This window comes from Numida meleagris, chromosome 7 (assembly GCF_002078875.1).
Source record: "Numida meleagris isolate 19003 breed g44 Domestic line chromosome 7, NumMel1.0, whole genome shotgun sequence".
Classification (NCBI taxonomy): Eukaryota; Metazoa; Chordata; class Aves; order Galliformes; family Numididae; genus Numida; species Numida meleagris.
This window is the reverse complement of record NC_034415.1, coordinates 11,956,024-11,972,791: the sequence shown is the minus strand read 5'-3', so window position 1 is coordinate 11,972,791 and position 16,768 is coordinate 11,956,024. Positions and strand designations below refer to the sequence as shown.

At 43.5% G+C, this 16,768-nt stretch overlaps 1 protein-coding gene across 2 annotated transcripts; it reads left to right on the top strand.

The window, feature by feature from the left end:
- On the top strand, window positions 838-16,736 carry MFSD14A (major facilitator superfamily domain containing 14A). 2 transcript variants are annotated; one of them, XR_002441081.1, is made up of 13 exons: window positions 838-1,076; window positions 5,445-5,540; window positions 7,037-7,099; window positions 7,679-7,806; window positions 9,925-10,039; window positions 11,099-11,317; window positions 11,602-11,715; window positions 12,131-12,202; window positions 12,646-12,758; window positions 12,928-13,025; window positions 13,569-13,732; window positions 14,790-15,083; window positions 16,558-16,736. XR_002441081.1 is itself a non-coding variant. In XM_021404497.1 (12 exons), the coding sequence occupies exons 1-12, from the start codon at window positions 990-992 to the stop codon at window positions 14,994-14,996; spliced, it is 1,476 nt and encodes a 491-aa protein (XP_021260172.1). In that variant the 5' UTR covers window positions 838-989; the 3' UTR covers window positions 14,997-16,125. The 2 variants fall into 2 exon arrangements, 1 of the variants encoding a protein (XP_021260172.1); XM_021404497.1 differs by lacking the exon at window positions 16,558-16,736 and having other exon boundaries at window positions 14,790-16,125.

Genomic DNA, 16,768 nt, shown 5'->3' with positions numbered 1-16,768 from the left:
AGCTGGGATCCAGAAATATGTGGAAATAGGGATGGAAGATGGAAGACTGAGTGGGGAAAATGCTCTGTGGAGGAACACGGAGAAAACACTGGTATGGGGACAGGCAGAGGCACCACAGAAAGCTGCATCTGAGTCTGTGACTGTAGCGATGTTGATGTGGACAGTGCTGTTTCGTGCTGTCGGATATCAGCAGATAAATAAGCTGCAGATCAGTAAAAGCTGCAGATAAATAACAGCAGTACGTGTTTCTCGAAGATGTTCTCCAGCAGTGGCTGTAGTGCCCTGGGGAAGCCGAGCCCTGCCAGCTCCCTGCTGCCAGCTGCTGAAACAGAGCCCGAGGTGGCCAGCTGATGACAGTGATTAAATCTTTCGTAAGCCGAGTTAAAAACCTGACAGTAAGAACGCAGAATGCCTGCAGGTTGGATTTGTAAAATGGGTTATCGCTGTGGTTCCATCCTGTGGCTCAAGAAGCATCCCCGCACGCCTGACAGGCGTACCCGAGAACCGCCTTCGGTTGCCCCTTCTCGCTCCGGGAGCCCGAGGAAGGGCGGGCGGAGCTGGGCCCCAGGTGGCCAGCACGGCTCGGAGATCTGTCCCAGAGGCAGCCGGGGTTGGGGTAAAGGGAGACGACGCCGAGGCGGTGCGTGTTAGAGCGTCGCTGCTGCCGGGACGGGCAGAAGGCCGCGTGCCCGCAGCGGCGGGGCGGCCACGGCCGAGACGCGGCGCTTGCGCGGCTCCGAGGGGCTCGGGGCCGGGGCTGCGGCGGCGCTGCTGGGCGCGCGGACGGCCGAGGCGGTGCGCCCCGCTCACGTGACCGATGTCGACCAATGGGGCGATCGCGTGATGCGCGGCAGCGGCTGCGCCGGGGCGGCGGGCCAAGATGGCGGCGTGTGCCTGAGAGGTGGCGGCGGCCGCGCGGGAGGGACGGGCAGGCCCGGCTGTGGGGAGGGTCCGCGCTGCCCCCGCTCCCTCCCGGGGAGGATGGTAAAATGACTCAGGGGGGGAAGAAGAAGAAACGCGCCGTGAACCGCAGCATCATGCTGGCCAAGAAGATCATCATTAAGGACGGAGGGACGGTGAGGCCGGGCCGGGCCGGAGGACTGCGGGGGGTGCGGGCGGGAGGTGCCGGCGCGGGGCGGCCCGCAGGCTTCGAGCCGCGGCTGGAGCCACCGTGCGGCGGGGCGGCGGCCGGCCCCGCTCTCGCTTTGCGCCGCGCTTCCCCCGGTGCGGCCTCGGCACGAGGAACGGCCGCGAGGGGCGGCGCGGAGCGGGCGGGTTCTCGGTGGGCGCGCGAACCGCGTCGTCTCGCGGGCTGGGAGCAGGTGGGACACCTGCGGCCGCCCCACGGCGCGGCGGGCGCGGCCGAGCAGAGCGCGCGCGGAACCCGAGCAGGTCCTGGCGGAGGGCGGGAAGCGCAGCGGGGCGGCACGCGCCGTCCTCTGAGGGAGCGGCCGGGGCTCGGGGGCGGCGGGTGCCGGGGGTGCGCTGCTGCCCTCTCCGACGGGCTGCCCGCCTCCTGCTGCGCGGCTCTTCACTGCGGTGGTTGGCTTTAGGAGCTCGGCACCCGCTTTGACAGCTAGAGTTCGATTTTTTTTATCTAATCTGTCAGTGGTGTTGCTGACAACGTATCGTTGCCTGTGGATTTTTTTTCTGCTGTGCGATACTGTAGATTGGATGCGTATTCTTCTAATACGATGTTATTATTTCAAGGAAGTCTTTAATGCAGAGACATGTCAGCCCCTGGGGGCCTTCGCTTTCTCTGCGTGGAAGTGATGGAGAGAGGGCAGGTGTCGGCGTGGCACGTGTACACGGGTACTTTGTATGAGTGTTGAACGTGCCTTTTAGAACGAGCGGAGGGTTGTTATTACATAATAGTGCACTTCGGAATGATTTCTCTCTGGAACGATCAGTCATTGATCAAGATACAGTGTGTTTCTAAGTGCCCTTTATCTTTCAAGTTATCTTTGCCGAGAGACAGAAAAGGATTCTATATTTTTAAAATGTTCAAGTTACCTAGTATAACATGTTTATAATGCCAGCAAGAGCTTAACTATGCCTGGGTTGCCGTTGTAGTTCAGTGTTGGAACATCCTGTCTGGTCTTCTGTGCCCAGCCTTCCTGGTTTCTTTGTCTGCCCAACATGTTATGGGACACGACAGGAAACAGGTAAATGAAAAGGGCCTGTGTCTTGAACGTCTACAATTAGCAAACCGGTCATTAACCTAGCATCTGAGTGTACAGTTTCCAGCCTGATTGGTTCATTTTGAAGCCGTTTCACATCAAAGAAAACTCAGTGACTCTTGCCTGCAAGAGTATATGGCTGCTTAGTAAAGCACTGTTGTGGGGTAAAGTTTATTAATGAGGAACTTAATTTAATTTATAGTCACTTTTATTTACTGATCTTGATGTTCGAAGAGAGGGATTTAAAAAAAAAAAAGCAGAAGGGGAAGAACCTACCCAGTGTTCCTGTGGAACCTCTCCCAGCCCTGCAGGTCACGCAGAGTTCCTGCAGCGAGGGGCCGGGCACTGCAGGCTGGGCAGCGCGTGGTGCTGCTCATGGCCTCCTTGGTTGTGCTTTGGCCCCCGTGCAGACCGGAGCCACGCTGCCCCCAGCCTCTCCCTCCTGCTGCTTCTGCCCCTCTCTGTGCCTCCTTCCTGACATTAGCAGGTTTGGGTATAAGTTTGATTATCCCTGAATTTTGATGTTTACCACTTTATTTATATTTATTATTTACAGAGGCTTTATATACTTGGCTGATTCAGGCACCGCAGGCTTCTCTGGCTGGTGTGCTCCTGGCATGCAGCACGTCCCTCCTGCCTGCTCCCACATAAGTCAGCCCGCTGCCAGCACCCCGCCAGCCCGGTGCCTGCACCTGGAGTGGGGCCGGCCCTGAGCCTGTGCTTCTGTCCTGAGCCCTGGCTGGAGTTAGTGGCGCGTTCAGCATCCTGGGTACTCAGCATAGGATGGTTCTTCCTTAAGCATAAGTTTGTGGTGGTTGTAATCAAATTTGTTTCCCTCCATCATCTCAGCTAAACTAAATAAAAGTTTGTGGAGGAGGCACACTGTGGCTGACTACATACTGTTACAAGTAAGTAGTTTAAGCATTTCACTGTTAGAATTTGACAAGGATGACTGTGCTAGCAGTATCCCGTAGAACAGTCTCCCGGTACTTTAGTGTAACTCTGTGCAGTTTGGTAGCTGTATCACAGAAAGCAGCGCATGATGGTGCGTGTTGTCAGACTGACCAAAAGGAGAGGCGGTAACACTAGCTGTGCGGGTTCCTTGCTATTCGTAATTTTGCCTTCCCTTACAACCTACTGGAATTTACCTAGAATAAGATTATGCATTTTTTTAAGTACTCATTCAACAAATTAATAGTTACGCCCGATCTAGACGTGATTAGTTTGCATTTGGTTTTGCAGGTAAGAACAACTAACAGTGCCTGTGAGAAGCGGTCACTGGCAATAGAAAAGAAAGGCAGTTCAGCGCAGTGATCTAGATGCTGCCGGATGTTTGCTTCTGCCACCATAACAGCAATAGACAGACACTGCTTTGACAGAATGGGGATAGGTTTGAGCTGTGGTACTTGGAAGGACTGGGTTGGTTTGTTACAGCACCGCTGCTGCCCCAGCATGGTGGCTGGTGGGGTAATGCGGCAACTTGAAAGCAATCTAGGGAAGATGAGAGTGAACCTGATTTCCTGTAGCAGGCTGAGGCATACAGCTGAGATTGTTACTTATGGTTTGTGCAGAGCTGCGTGAAATTTTAATCCAAAACTAAAATAAGAATTGTGGGTGGAAAGGGCAAGGAACGGTGAGAAGTCAAGATAATTATAGCCACTTTCTGTACCTATGAAGACTTGATTTACCGCAATAAGAGAATAAGACTGAAAAAATAACTGAGAAATCTGTGTGAACGCTTACTGAAGAGGGCTTGGGAAAGAAAAATAGCACAACGTGAAGGTACTTTTCTAGTTTGCCTTTAGTGTATTGATGCAGTTACTTTTTTAAACTGTGATCTTTTTTAGCTGTAGGGGTAAATGGTCTTTGTGGATTTCTGTATTTATTTCCTACAGTTGTTTAGAAGGTTTATCTTTTTTTCTGTTGAGAGAAATTGGAATCTGGAAAGAAAAGCTGACTATAACTGATGTACGTTTTGTAATTAAAGATTCTAATGTTACCTAACTGGACCTTTAAACTGTACAGCACCTGAGGTTGGAAGGCACCTCTAGTGATTTCTAATTCAGCTTCCCACCGCTTCCTGCAGCCAGGGTCACTGGAGCAGTGTATGCCGGGCTGTGTCCAGCTGTGTTTGGGGGACAGGGATTCCACAGCCTCACTAGGTGACCTGTTTCCACATTGTTTGAAGTTTAAGTCCAATTTCCTGTATTTTAGTTTGTGCCTCTAGTCTTGTCACTGAGCAAATATGACAACACCAGGATGTGTCATCTTTCCTTCCTCCCATCACGCATGTTGCTAAGGTCCCCCTCAGTCTCCTAGAGAAAGGAACCAAGGACTTTGGGCTGTGTGTTTGCTCAGTAGAAGCGCTGGGTCTCATCAAGTCAGTGCCACTTTGTTAGCAACGCGTCTTTACGTGAAGCTGGGACGGTGGATGTTAAGGCTGCATTTGAAGGTTACACAATACATTTAAGATTTCTGATGAGTTATGTATACTGAGTTCTTATAAAAATATTTAGTGCACTGTTTCCTCAATTTGCAAATTCAGAATTTTGTTTGACAAGTTAGTATTTTAGAATATATAAGATGAGCAGATTATATACACTCACATTCTTCTTGTTCTCACCCAAAGCTGCTTCTAATTATAACAAATCACCAAAGAATTTGAAGTTTATTATTTTAAATCTGTTTTTCAGATCTCGTCCTACGTTTGAAGCCTATTACTAGCAGTATTTGGAAAGCTATGAGTTCTGTTGCTGAGATTTGCTTCTGGCAGTCACTGTCTCAGATTCTTTCTTGATTTAGAGTTATCAAAGTTTTGCACCTGGCCACAGTGCCTTTTACTAACAGAAATACTACAGTGTTGGTTGGCACAGTAGGTAATTAGATGTTAGGATAGCTGAATGTGGATTCTACCGTGTTTTAAAATTATGAAAATTTGATTTCCATGCAGTATTGTGTGGGCTCAAGTGTTTTTCTCAATGAAAAAAAAAAAGCACTCCTTCAAAGAGTGTTTCTGCTTTCAGTAGCACCGTTGTTTCCCAGACTGACAGTGTCAGTGGTTCATTTTTCTCTTTGAGATGAGAGTGCACTTCATACTCCGCAAAGCTTTTAGGCACTTCAGCACACTGGGTTGAGCAACTCCACTGAGATGTTTGGAGTTCTGTTTCATTTCTTAACCCTTCTGTTTACAGTGCTCAGATGCATTTCTCGTGACTGTGACAGCTTGTCAGATGCTTTAATGTCCTGTTTTTCCTCTTGTTTTAGCCTCAAGGAATAGGCTCACCTAGTGTCTACCACGCTGTGATAGTGATATTTTTGGAGTTTTTTGCTTGGGGACTCCTGACGGCACCCACTCTTGTGGTAAGCGATTTGCTTAAGTTCTTTCTTGCTGTTTGGGAAATGGGTAATTACTGCAAAGGCTCCAAATACCTGAATTAAATGAAAATTGTGCATCATCGAGCTGCTCTGTTATGCAAGTGAAAAGAGTTTTTTAATTTCTATACAGAATCAGAAATTCAAAATTATTTAATTAAAGCAGTATGATGGTTGTTTACGCGGAACTATGGTAACGCTTACATGTAGATGTTTTCTGACTCAAAACCAGAAGGACAGCAATGAAAGTATTTCTCCTTTCAAGAGGCTACAAAACATTGGCACATTAGAAGCTTAAGGACAAAACAACTTAAGATTCGGTACAATCCTGCAGAGGTGTGTGTACATAGCTACATCAGCCAAGAGCTCCCTATGCTTTAAACAAGCTTCAGAGCAGACCCTGTTACAGCAAAGCCTCCCTGTAACTAGTGAAGACATTGATAGCAGTGTGTTTGTACCAAATTCGTTTCTAGTTTAGTTGGTTGCTCTGTTTGGATTTGGTCTATTACATGACACATATTTACTAATTAGATGGAACAAAGACTTAAAGATCTCCAAGCAAACTCCACCTAACATGCAATCTTGGTGCAGTTCTGCAAGCTGTTGTTAACCGTGAGCAGTCTCTTGGATTTAAATTTTATGTCATCCACTGAATGGAAGCCGTCTTGTGTAACGTATGTCAGACTGGAGAGCAGTGCCTGTTTAACCCGCCTGCCTTGGCTGTAGTCACTGAACCGGGAGAGATGCTTCAGAATGGTGTTGTCCTCTGTCCATCCAGTCTCCTACAGTCAACAGCAGCATGTGGAGAATTGGGGTTGAGATAATTTTCTAGGTTTTCTGTGTACTGCTCTACTTCGATTTCAGATATTGAGCTTGGCTGAAATGAATGCTTCCCTAAGTGTTGAAGGAACCGAGGCCTCCCATCTAGTAAGGCTAAAACCTCAAAGTCAGATAACAGGGAAAATAGTACACTGGTATTTCACAACTAAAAGAATACAGATAGACCGTACCCGTTGTTGAACAGGAGGCTCCACTATATTATTTAACATTTATCAGTGATGCATAGTGAATATCTGCAAAGTATCCCAAAGGCCACTTTTGTTATTGAATTTACTCTACTGTTCTTTGCAAAGCAATAATGGGGAAGGAACCTACTTAGCAATTTCCCTCCTTCAGTAAATTTTGCTTATCTGAGGTGATTGATCTAATGTATTTGGAGTCATTCTTTCTGTGTAATTTCAATAAATATCTTGTAACTAAGTTGTTGGATAGTTAACTTGAAAATAGTGGTTACTGAGTTGATTTTCCTTAGTATTCTGTGCAGATTAATTTTTCATAATTTTGGCTGTCTTACAGTTAAAAATCTCTCTCTCTATCCATGTAAACAGTGCTGTGGGTGTGCCACACTGTGGAAGGTGGATGCATGATGAGCAATATTTATTGGCAATATTGTGTAAATAACAGTGTTCCAATTTCTTTTCCAGGTTTTACATGAAACCTTCCCAAAACATACATTTCTAATGAATGGTCTAATTCAAGGAGTAAAGGTAGGGTGACAAAAGTAATCACAGCTTCAGGTGAATGATGGGTGGGATTTAGAAATGACTGCATCCGATGAGAGAAACATCCAAAAGATTTTTCAGTATAGCTTTAATAGTATAAACGGAATGTGAGAATGAAGTATTGCCAGCAACGCTAATATGTATCATTTTATTTAGGGTACTACTTTCTGTGATTGGTGTGTACATTTGAGCTCACCAGAGAAAAGGTTGTTGACTAATCCCAGATGACACACATGGTGTTAAAACTTGTTGCTCCACTAGGGTATTTTCAGTTATGTTCATGTGCATTCCGAATATATAAAACAAAACACAGTTCCTAAAACTGCTTGTGTTGATGGATCATCTGTCTTGAGTTTTGTGTAGCTCTGAGATATTAAAAGTCAACTTACATGTTAGCAAACATGGAGCAGAAGATTAGGAGTGTTTGACCATACTGCCTTTGCGCTGCACTGTAGTCGTTAATTCTGAGTAGAAATAGAGCCTACCGCACCATTGGTTTGCGGTATGGATGGCTGTCACGATTCTAAGCACTTGATTCTAACTGAAATGTTTTATTTCACTTAGGGCTTATTATCATTCCTCAGTGCCCCGCTCATAGGTGCCCTGTCTGACGTGTGGGGACGAAAGTCCTTCCTGCTGCTAACGGTGTTTTTCACCTGTGCACCAATACCACTAATGAAGATCAGCCCATGGTTAGTAAATTCTTTCAGACTTTCTTTGTTCCTTGTCTAGGTTATTATCTAATGCTTGTTTGTAGTATTGTTGCTAAAATATTGTTTGGGCTCCATGTAACATTAAGGCTTTTGTACTATAGAATCATAGAATCATTAAGGCTGGAAAAAAACCTCTAAGGTCATCTAGTCCAACTGTCCACTTACTACTGATGTTGCCCACTACATCGTGTTCCTTAGTACCACATCTACCCATTTCTTGAACACCTCCAGGGCAGTGACTCAACTGCCTCCCCGGGCAACCCGTTCCAGTGCCTGACCGCTCTTTTGGAGAATAAGTTTTTCCTAATACCCAACCAGAACCTCCCCTGGCACACCTCACCTCGAGGCCATTCCCTCTCGTCCTATCGCTGTTACCTGGGAGAAGAGGCCGACCCCCACCTCACCACAACCTCCTTGCAGGGAGTTGTAGTGGGCATTAAGGTCTCCCCTGAGCCTCCTCCAGACTGAACAATCCCACCTCCCTCAGCCATTCCCCATAAGACTTGTGCTCCAGTCCCATCACCAGCTTTGTTGCCCTTCTCTGAACATGTTTCAGGGCCTCGATGTGTTTCGTGTAGTGAGGGTCCCAAAACTGAACACGGTACTCGAGGTGCGGCCTCACCAGAGCTGAGTGCAGGGGGATGATCACCTCCCTGTTCCTGCTGGCTACACCTGGGCACACAGCTGGCTCACATTCAGCTGAGCATTGACCAGCATGCCCAGGTCCTTTTCCTCTGTAGTCTTCCAGCCACCGTGCCCCAAACCGGTAGCACTGCATGGGTTTGTTGTGACCTCAGCCCAGCGATCCAGCCTTTCCAGATCGCTCTAGCACCTTCCTACCCTGAGGCAGATCAATGCGTCCTCCCAACTTGGTGTCATCTGCAAACTTACTGAGGGAGCACTCAATCCCCTTGTCCAGATCATCAGTAAAGATAAGAAACAGGATAGGCCCCAATACTGACCCCTGGGGATCACCACTTTTGGCTGGTTGCCAGCTGGATTTAACTTCATTCACCACCACTCTCTGGGCCCGGCCTTCCAGCCGGTTCTTTACCCAGCAAAGAGTGGCCATGGGCTGCCAGGAGAATGTTCTCCAGGAGAATACTGTGGGAGACAGTGTCAAAGGCTTTGCTGAAGTTTAGGTAGGCTACGTCGACAGCCTTGCCCTCATCCACCAAGTTGGTGACCTGGTCATAGAAGGAGGCTGACTCAGTTCCCCTGACTTTGCAAACTGAAGTAGCCAGTGTGAGCTGCCGCCCTGCTGAGCCGCTGCTTACTACTTAGCACATTTGCAAAATCTGTTATGCCATCCAAGAAACTGTTACGGGTCTTTATTGTGACCACCTTATTTTAAAATTAACCAACTAGAAGAAAGGAAAACTTGTGCATGAAGTAACCGTCTGTGAACTAAAACGTTACTGCAGTTTTATACTTTCGTTTCTCTAGTTTTCAAATCCATCAGCTTTCACACCATGTGCAAGTTTAGTAAGCTCTTACCTGGCACATACATTCTGCAGGTAGTACGTGAGTCAGAATTTTCATTGTTGGACTACCCGTGTGCTGTACCTCAGGGTGTAGCTGCAATAACAGACTGCACTGACCCAGGGCAGAGGCAGCGGTTCAGGTAGCTCCATTCCCCTTTTCAGTTTTACTCTCTGGTCACATGGATTCTTCATGGCTACTTCATCCCTTTCCCAGGGGGTAGCTTGTTTCAAAGTGTAGCTTAATGTTTCTAATGACATCCTACTAGCGTCTAGCACAAAGCTAGACACAAAGGCTAACACTGAGATCTCTCAGTGCCCAAGTTCTCAAAATACTCAAGTTCTTGACTTGCGTTTGGTCATTGGCATCAACCTCTGGTTCCCTATAAGAATGTAATCACAACAGCTTCTTGTATGTATTAAAAAATCACGCTGTTTATGGTCAGTGCACAAGAAAATTACTCAACTGTATAAATTGTGCAACTGCTCGAAGTTCATCATAGTATTTGTCAGGAAAAGATGAACAAGACAGTTACTGTTGAACTGTGTTCGGGTTTTGAGACTTCCTGCTCCTGTTTAGCTGTTCTAATTATTTATGTTTTCACAATGTTTTCAGGTGGTACTTCGCTGTTATATCTGTCTCTGGAGTTTTTGCTGTGACATTTTCTGTGGTTTTTGCATATGTAGCAGATATAACCCAAGAACATGAAAGAAGCATGGCCTATGGTTTGGTATGGTTGCTTTTTTGCTCTGTTTCTATTGTATTCAATACTGAACACTTCAGTAGGTAAAGCTTTTAAAAATGGATATTTTTAATTCTTCTTTGGGAATTCAGTTTCAGCTTGAAGTAGGGTTAAATTGTAGTCACCCAGTTCCATGGCTCCTTTTGAATATTCTGCTTGTAGCTTAAACATAATACAACTACATTAAAACCTCTCTTTCTTAGCGTTCTTATCAGCATTAACAATATAATCTGGGGGCTCACACTAGTATTAACTACCTTGTCATTTTTAAAAAAATGTAAACTATCTTTCTTGGGTAATTTTGGAACTGTCATTGCACAGTATTTTGACAGCTCCTGCTGTTTCCATTCAAAAAAATGTAGCCGGGTAACTCATCTGTCTTAAGTTCTTTTTAACTCGCCTCCGTTTCTCTGTTGTCTCCCAGTAACCTGCAAATCTCGGGAGCCTTCATGGGCTTATATGTTATGGATTAGCAGAATCATTTCTTGCATTCAAGCTACAGAATCTATTATTATATTCAGCAGGGATAGCTGAAAGCAAGGGGTAAGGAACTAAATTGTTTCCTCCTGTCTGTACGCATCAGGGATTGAGGGATTCCTTCAGAGGTTTGAAGTGTAATATTTTCTGCAAGGACAGGCAGGTAACTGAAAACTGCTTTGTAACGTTCCATTGTAATGAGTTGGGTTAACCAGCATATTAAATTTAATGTGGCCCTGAACATGGGTGTTTTTTTAATTAAAATACTAACATTTCACCAATATGAAGTACAGCTTCCCAGAGATACCAGCAGGCAGCTATGTATTTAATTAAACCTCATGACATCAGTCCATTTAAGAGTGCCAATAGCTTCATTCACACTGCTGTCCAATTAGCCACAAAAACATTTTCTTCAAAAATTTTGTCAGAAATATACACTGCATAGACCCAGGAAAAAAGCTGTCTTTAATCTCTACCTGATAAAAATGGGCAGGGTTCTGAAAGTTGGGAAAAGTAAGTAATAACACTTCTGAATTTTATACTGAAAACCTTACCAACTGATCGTTTCAGGTTTCAGCAACTTTTGCAGCAAGCTTAGTTACCAGCCCTGCTATCGGTGCCTACCTTGGTCGAGTCTACGGAGACAGCTTGGTTGTGGTCCTGGCTACGGCAATAGCCTTGTTAGACATCTGCTTTATTCTTGTTGCTGTACCGGAATCGCTGCCAGAGAAGATGAGGCCAGCGTCCTGGGGAGCACCCATTTCATGGGAACAGGCTGACCCTTTTGCAGTAAGTTAATGCAATAACGCACTATTTCATATTTGAAAATGCCAAGCTTTTAAGAAAATACAGTCATTGAATCTACTGTGTTTCAAGCTTAAAAAAATCAAAACAGCAAAGCTCATACTTTAACCTTGCACTTCTGCCGATACTTTTGCCAGCCATCTTGCTAAATGCTCAGAAAATGTTTTGGTGACTTAGTTCACGTACTTTTCAGTATCTTTTATCAGTCAGGGATGCTTTTTCTGAATATGATGATGAAATATTTTCCAATACATTTTTTCTTGCCACAGTCCTTGAAGAAGGTTGGCCAGGACTCAATAGTGCTGCTAATCTGCATCACAGTCTTTCTTTCCTACCTCCCGGAGGCAGGTCAATATTCCAGCTTCTTCCTATACCTCAGACAGGTAAATTAACATTTTGATACAGATTTAAACAAAAGAAAATTTACAGGAAAATTTACAATACTGCTGAATTAATATAAAAAGTATAGATAACTGGTATAATTTAAAAGCTTGCAGCAGTTAAGTACTCTTGCTGTTAGAATTTCTTCTCTTCTTAGATAAATACATTCTATTTCTCGTATTTTGTAATTACGTCAGTCTGTTAGACTGCTTTCTTACTTGATGAGGGAACCATTTACTTGTATTCTGTTCGTGCCTCTCTAGTTTTCATACTTTATTTGGTGGAAAAAAAAATTAAGTTAGGCTGGAGTTGAGTAATACCAGTTTTTCACATTGACTGTGCTTACGCTGATCTGTGTGACAACACGATATGTGCTTCACATTCAATAACCAAATTGTTTTTTCTCTATATATATAGATAATGGGGTTTTCATCTGAAAGTGTTGCAGCATTTATAGCAGTCCTTGGGATTCTTTCCATTATTGCACAGGTGAGTTACTGCCGAGTATTTCACTGAGCAACTTGGCAAGAGCTAAGCAGCATGGAGAGCTTCCATAATGTCGTGGATCCAGAAATATCGCTCACCTTTTCTGTAGCTGTTCTTCTAAGCTTCTAACAGTTGATTAACACTCCTACTTTAACTAACTTACTTAGACGAACAGCTTGCCGGATAAGAGTGTAGTTCATTAATATGCAGAGTGCTTTGTGTTGGGATAACTGAATCCTTTTGTGTAGAGAAAGGGTGACAGCCTATATTACTTGTTAAATGATTCTAATTTATTATTTTTTTTGGTAGAGGCAAGGCTCCCAACTACTTGGCAAGTACTGCTTTTGAACGTTGCTTTTTTAATTCATTAATTTATTTGCATGTATTTAACATTTAGAATAAAATGTTATTTTTGTTTTCTTGTACATTTTTCCCTGCTCTGTCAGACAATAGTTTTGAGTTTACTTATGCGGTCCATTGGAAATAAAAACACCATCCTACTGGGTCTAGGATTTCAAATACTACAGCTTGCGTGGTACGGCTTTGGATCCGAACCTTGGTACGTACGTTTTATTTCAACATCTGAATTAATATGATACATTTCTGCATTTTATCCTTTATCCAAGAGAGACGCTTATGTTTGTGTATGTATGGATACATATATACATGCTCCATCTGCAGGACTCTGTCCCTGCGGAATAGTTACTCTGAGTCTTTATTTTCTGCAGGATGATGTGGGCGGCAGGAGCTGTTGCAGCCATGTCCAGTATTACTTTCCCAGCTGTAAGTGCACTGGTTTCACGAACTGCTGATGCTGACCAACAAGGTGGGTGTTCCCTTAACCCTCTGAATTCTAGTCGAAGAATACTGTGAAGCCAAACATGTCTAGCGAGTCATCCTTCATTGTGGTAGCCCGTGCACTTGAGCACAGGTCAGAAACTCTGTTAAAGCTGCAATATGTGCATGTCAAGTCCTTCTGTCCCAGAGGCAGAACATTCAACAAAGCCCAGCAGTAGCAAAATATCTAGCAAAACTAATACGCTCTTTATTTTCATTATTTTTGATGCAAGCTTGCTTTGTTGTCCAGTGCTTCATCTGCTGTATGAGACTGATAACAAGGTCTTGGAATAAGCGTGGCATAGGAAATACTACTCTAGGCCTGCAGGAACATGGAAAAAGAGCCCTGAGTGTACCATAAGACCATTTTCCTGCACCCTTTTTTTTTTTTACTGCTACCCCTGGTACAGCACCAGCAAAAGAAGTTTTCCAATTTACATTGGTTTAAAAGACTAAGCTAATCAATTAAAAGCATTGTTTATTTATGTATGTATGAATATAAATAGATGACAGTGTATGTTGTCGTTCTCAGGTGTTGTTCAAGGGATGATAACAGGAATTCGAGGCTTATGTAATGGTTTGGGACCTGCACTTTATGGCTTTATATTTTACATATTTCATGTTGAACTGAATGAACTCCCCATGCCTGAATCACCATCAGGAGGAACTGTCGTCACACAATACCACTTACAACAGGTATTCCTCTACTTACTGATTCCAAAAACAGAATTATTTCTTGAGTATGATGCTGTGCTATGTTCCATCATGCTAACTGTAAATGAAGCATGTAAAAAGAGCTTCTTAAATCACTCTCACAGAGCGTTTTTTTTTTTTTTAACTAGATAGATACTGTGGTTTAATTTCTCTTCCAAAGAGATCCAACTAATAGGCAACAGTAACCCCCTTATAAAGAGGAGGAAAAAATGCACCAATAAGTACCAGCCTTCTTGGCTCCTGTGCAGTTCCCCTGCACTGTATTTACTTTTCACGTGTTGTGCATTTTGGTTGTGGTGTCCATTAGTCTTTTAGCCAAGCCCTCTATCTTTTAGTTCCTAACTGATAATAGAAAAATTCAGCAGCAAGCAATGCTTATTTTCAGCTGTTACATTCAGTGCTGTCTAGCTCTGTCTCACTAACTGGTTAATTTTAGAGCAAAATCTCTGCCTTGCTTTGCTTTTCTTTGGTACTTTTATTTGTTAACGCTGGATTTATGGCTGTCTGTCGATAGCCATGAAAGCGAATGATGGTGGAAATGCTCAGTGTTCAGGCTGCAGAAGACCTTTTCTGCGCTACTTTCATAAAGGTGCATTGTGTGTGTGTACTGCCACCTGTCTGGAACTGAAGCAGCAAATGGTACTGGGAGAGGAAGGAGAGAAAGAGTTAAGGTCAGCAGGGAGAAGATGCTAGACTTGAATCTGTCCTGCTGCCTCCCAAGGAGCATGCTCTACAAGCTGATGTCCAGCTTCAAATGCACAGAAAATCAGCCTACTGCTGGAGAGTTACTTTGTTTCACAAAACTTGCCCTAGGAAAGCAAGTTAACAAACGGTAGTAAATGGCTCATGTTCCCTCTCCTAAATCTGTCCACATTTCTTCTAAAAGATTCCACATGGAGACACATGCTATCTTGGCAACTGTTGCAAGAAAATAAGAAGTTCTTTCCACTTCAGAAATGTGTGTAATTTAGCCATCTTAGTACATGAATACATCTACCAGCCTAATATTTTGTGTTGATGCTGTTTGTTTTTTTTCCAGAATTCTATAATCCCTGGACCCCCATTCTTATTTGGGGCGTGCTCTGTGCTGCTGGCACTACTTGTTGCCTTGTTTATTCCCGAACACACCAACCTAACTGTACGACCCAGCAACTGGAAGAAACACTGTGGCAGTCACGGCCATCCCCACAGCCCTCAAGCTCCTGGTGAAGCTAAAGAACCATTACTGCAAGACACAAATGTATGACAAAAAAAATCTAGGAAGACTTTTTAGACATTTTTCATCAGCAGTTTGGGATACACATTCCACTTCCATCAAAAACAATTTCTTAAGGTAATCTTAATCATCTTTCTGCATGAAATTTCTAGGAATTAAAAATTTCCAAAGATGTTGCTATTAAATTAATAATATGCTTTTTCTTTATTAAAAAAAAAAGTTAAGTACTTATCTCTTGCCATGAAATACTGTTACTATTAAACTTTACATCCTAGTTGGAAGACAAAAGAATATAGTCAAGGTATGAGCATGTGTCCTTCTGTTTCCTTAAGGTGGTGAGCTTTAATTCTACTCATGCTAAGTCTCAGTGAGACATACTAGCATCCACGTGGACCCATTCATTTTAATGTTGTAAAATCTTGGGTCAGATGATTCAAAGCCTTAATGTAAATGTACTCAAGTAGGGAAAAGGTAAACTGGTATCATTTATTTTAAAGAGGTCATGGTGGATTTGTTTTTTTTTGTTTGTTTGTTTTTTAAAGTTTGTACTAATATAAAAACTCCAAGCACGCTTGCTGAACAGTAAAAGTTATTTTTATGTAAGTGCATTTACTCTATTTTTGAACAAATGGTAGTATCAAACATTTGTTTAAATATTAAGTGGGTGTTTTGAGCCTACAGATTTTAATATTGGCTCTAAAACTCTACTTTCATAAGTACAGTTTATTATACCACTATATTTCTGATGTTTGCATAATCATACAAGGACCTCAAAACTTGAATACAGACTGAACTTATAAGCTGATAGCCTTGAATATGTCAGTGTGCTATATAGTGGCCTTTGAGGACTGTCACAGTAACCCTTTTACATTACAGAGCTAATGTTTTAGTCCTAAATTTTCAGGACCCCTTAGTACAGAAGAAAGCTTTATACAATTACAGATGTGAATTTCTCTAAAAGTGTATATTTTTGTGTCCGGTTGTATTATTTAAGTGTTCCTTTGTATAAATTTGTGTATAAAGTATTGTATAGGTTTAAAACATTTTCATCTTGTGGTTACTGCTTAATGCTTTTTTATCTCTGAACATTCACCATGGTTGACCAAGAGCAGGAAAATTATGTAAATATACTGTTAATAAAGTCGAATATTTTAATGAATTTTTAAATAATTGTTCATGTCATTCGCAACCTTAATCAGAGTCATGTAGAGTATTTGTTACACTCCAGTAGTGTTCGAAAAAAGCCTGGAGTAGTGGTCCACTACCATATTTTATTTGTTAGCTAAGGCTGCCTTCAGCATGTAGGTATTTTCCCTTCTGTTTAGCAGCACCAGCTGTCTGCAGCTGTCAGCCTGGTTCCTCGGTATTCTTACGGATATGGTCTACATAAACTAGTCACTTGTGAGGACATTTCACGTTGGATGCACTGCGGTTCTGCCTTTCCTTTTCTGAAATTTGTTAATCTTCTCAATTCCTCTTAAGTTTTCTTTTACATTTGAACAGGACAGGGACGCGTAGGTATTTATCACATTTGAATGAATTACCAGCCTGTTCTTTGATAGCAGTTTATACATACTTCCACCTGAAACAGACCAACTCCACCTTCAGCTACACGCACTAACGCTGAACTAGAGAAAGCAGTGCAAGCACCCATCTTAGAACTGGGCGGCGGCCAGCCGGGGACCCTACGTGCAGCACAGCGCTGGGCCACTACTGCAGCAGTGCATGGGGGAAGCAAAGGAGCTGGGAAAGAAAGTCCAGAGAAAAGTGAGTAAAACGTCACCATTCTGGCATTTACCTCA

Bases quoted from the DNA above. Each gene is read 5' to 3' on its own strand.
- MFSD14A (XM_021404497.1), top strand. From the start codon at position 990: ATGACTCAGGGGGGGAAGAAGAAGAAACGCGCCGTGAACCGCAGCATC. The intron at 12,203-12,645 runs GTGAGTTACTGC...CTGCTCTGTCAG, and splicing joins TTCTTTCCATTATTGCACAG to ACAATAGTTTTGAGTTTACT. The intron at 13,733-14,789 runs GTATTCCTCTAC...TTTTTTTTCCAG, and splicing joins CACAATACCACTTACAACAG to AATTCTATAATCCCTGGACC.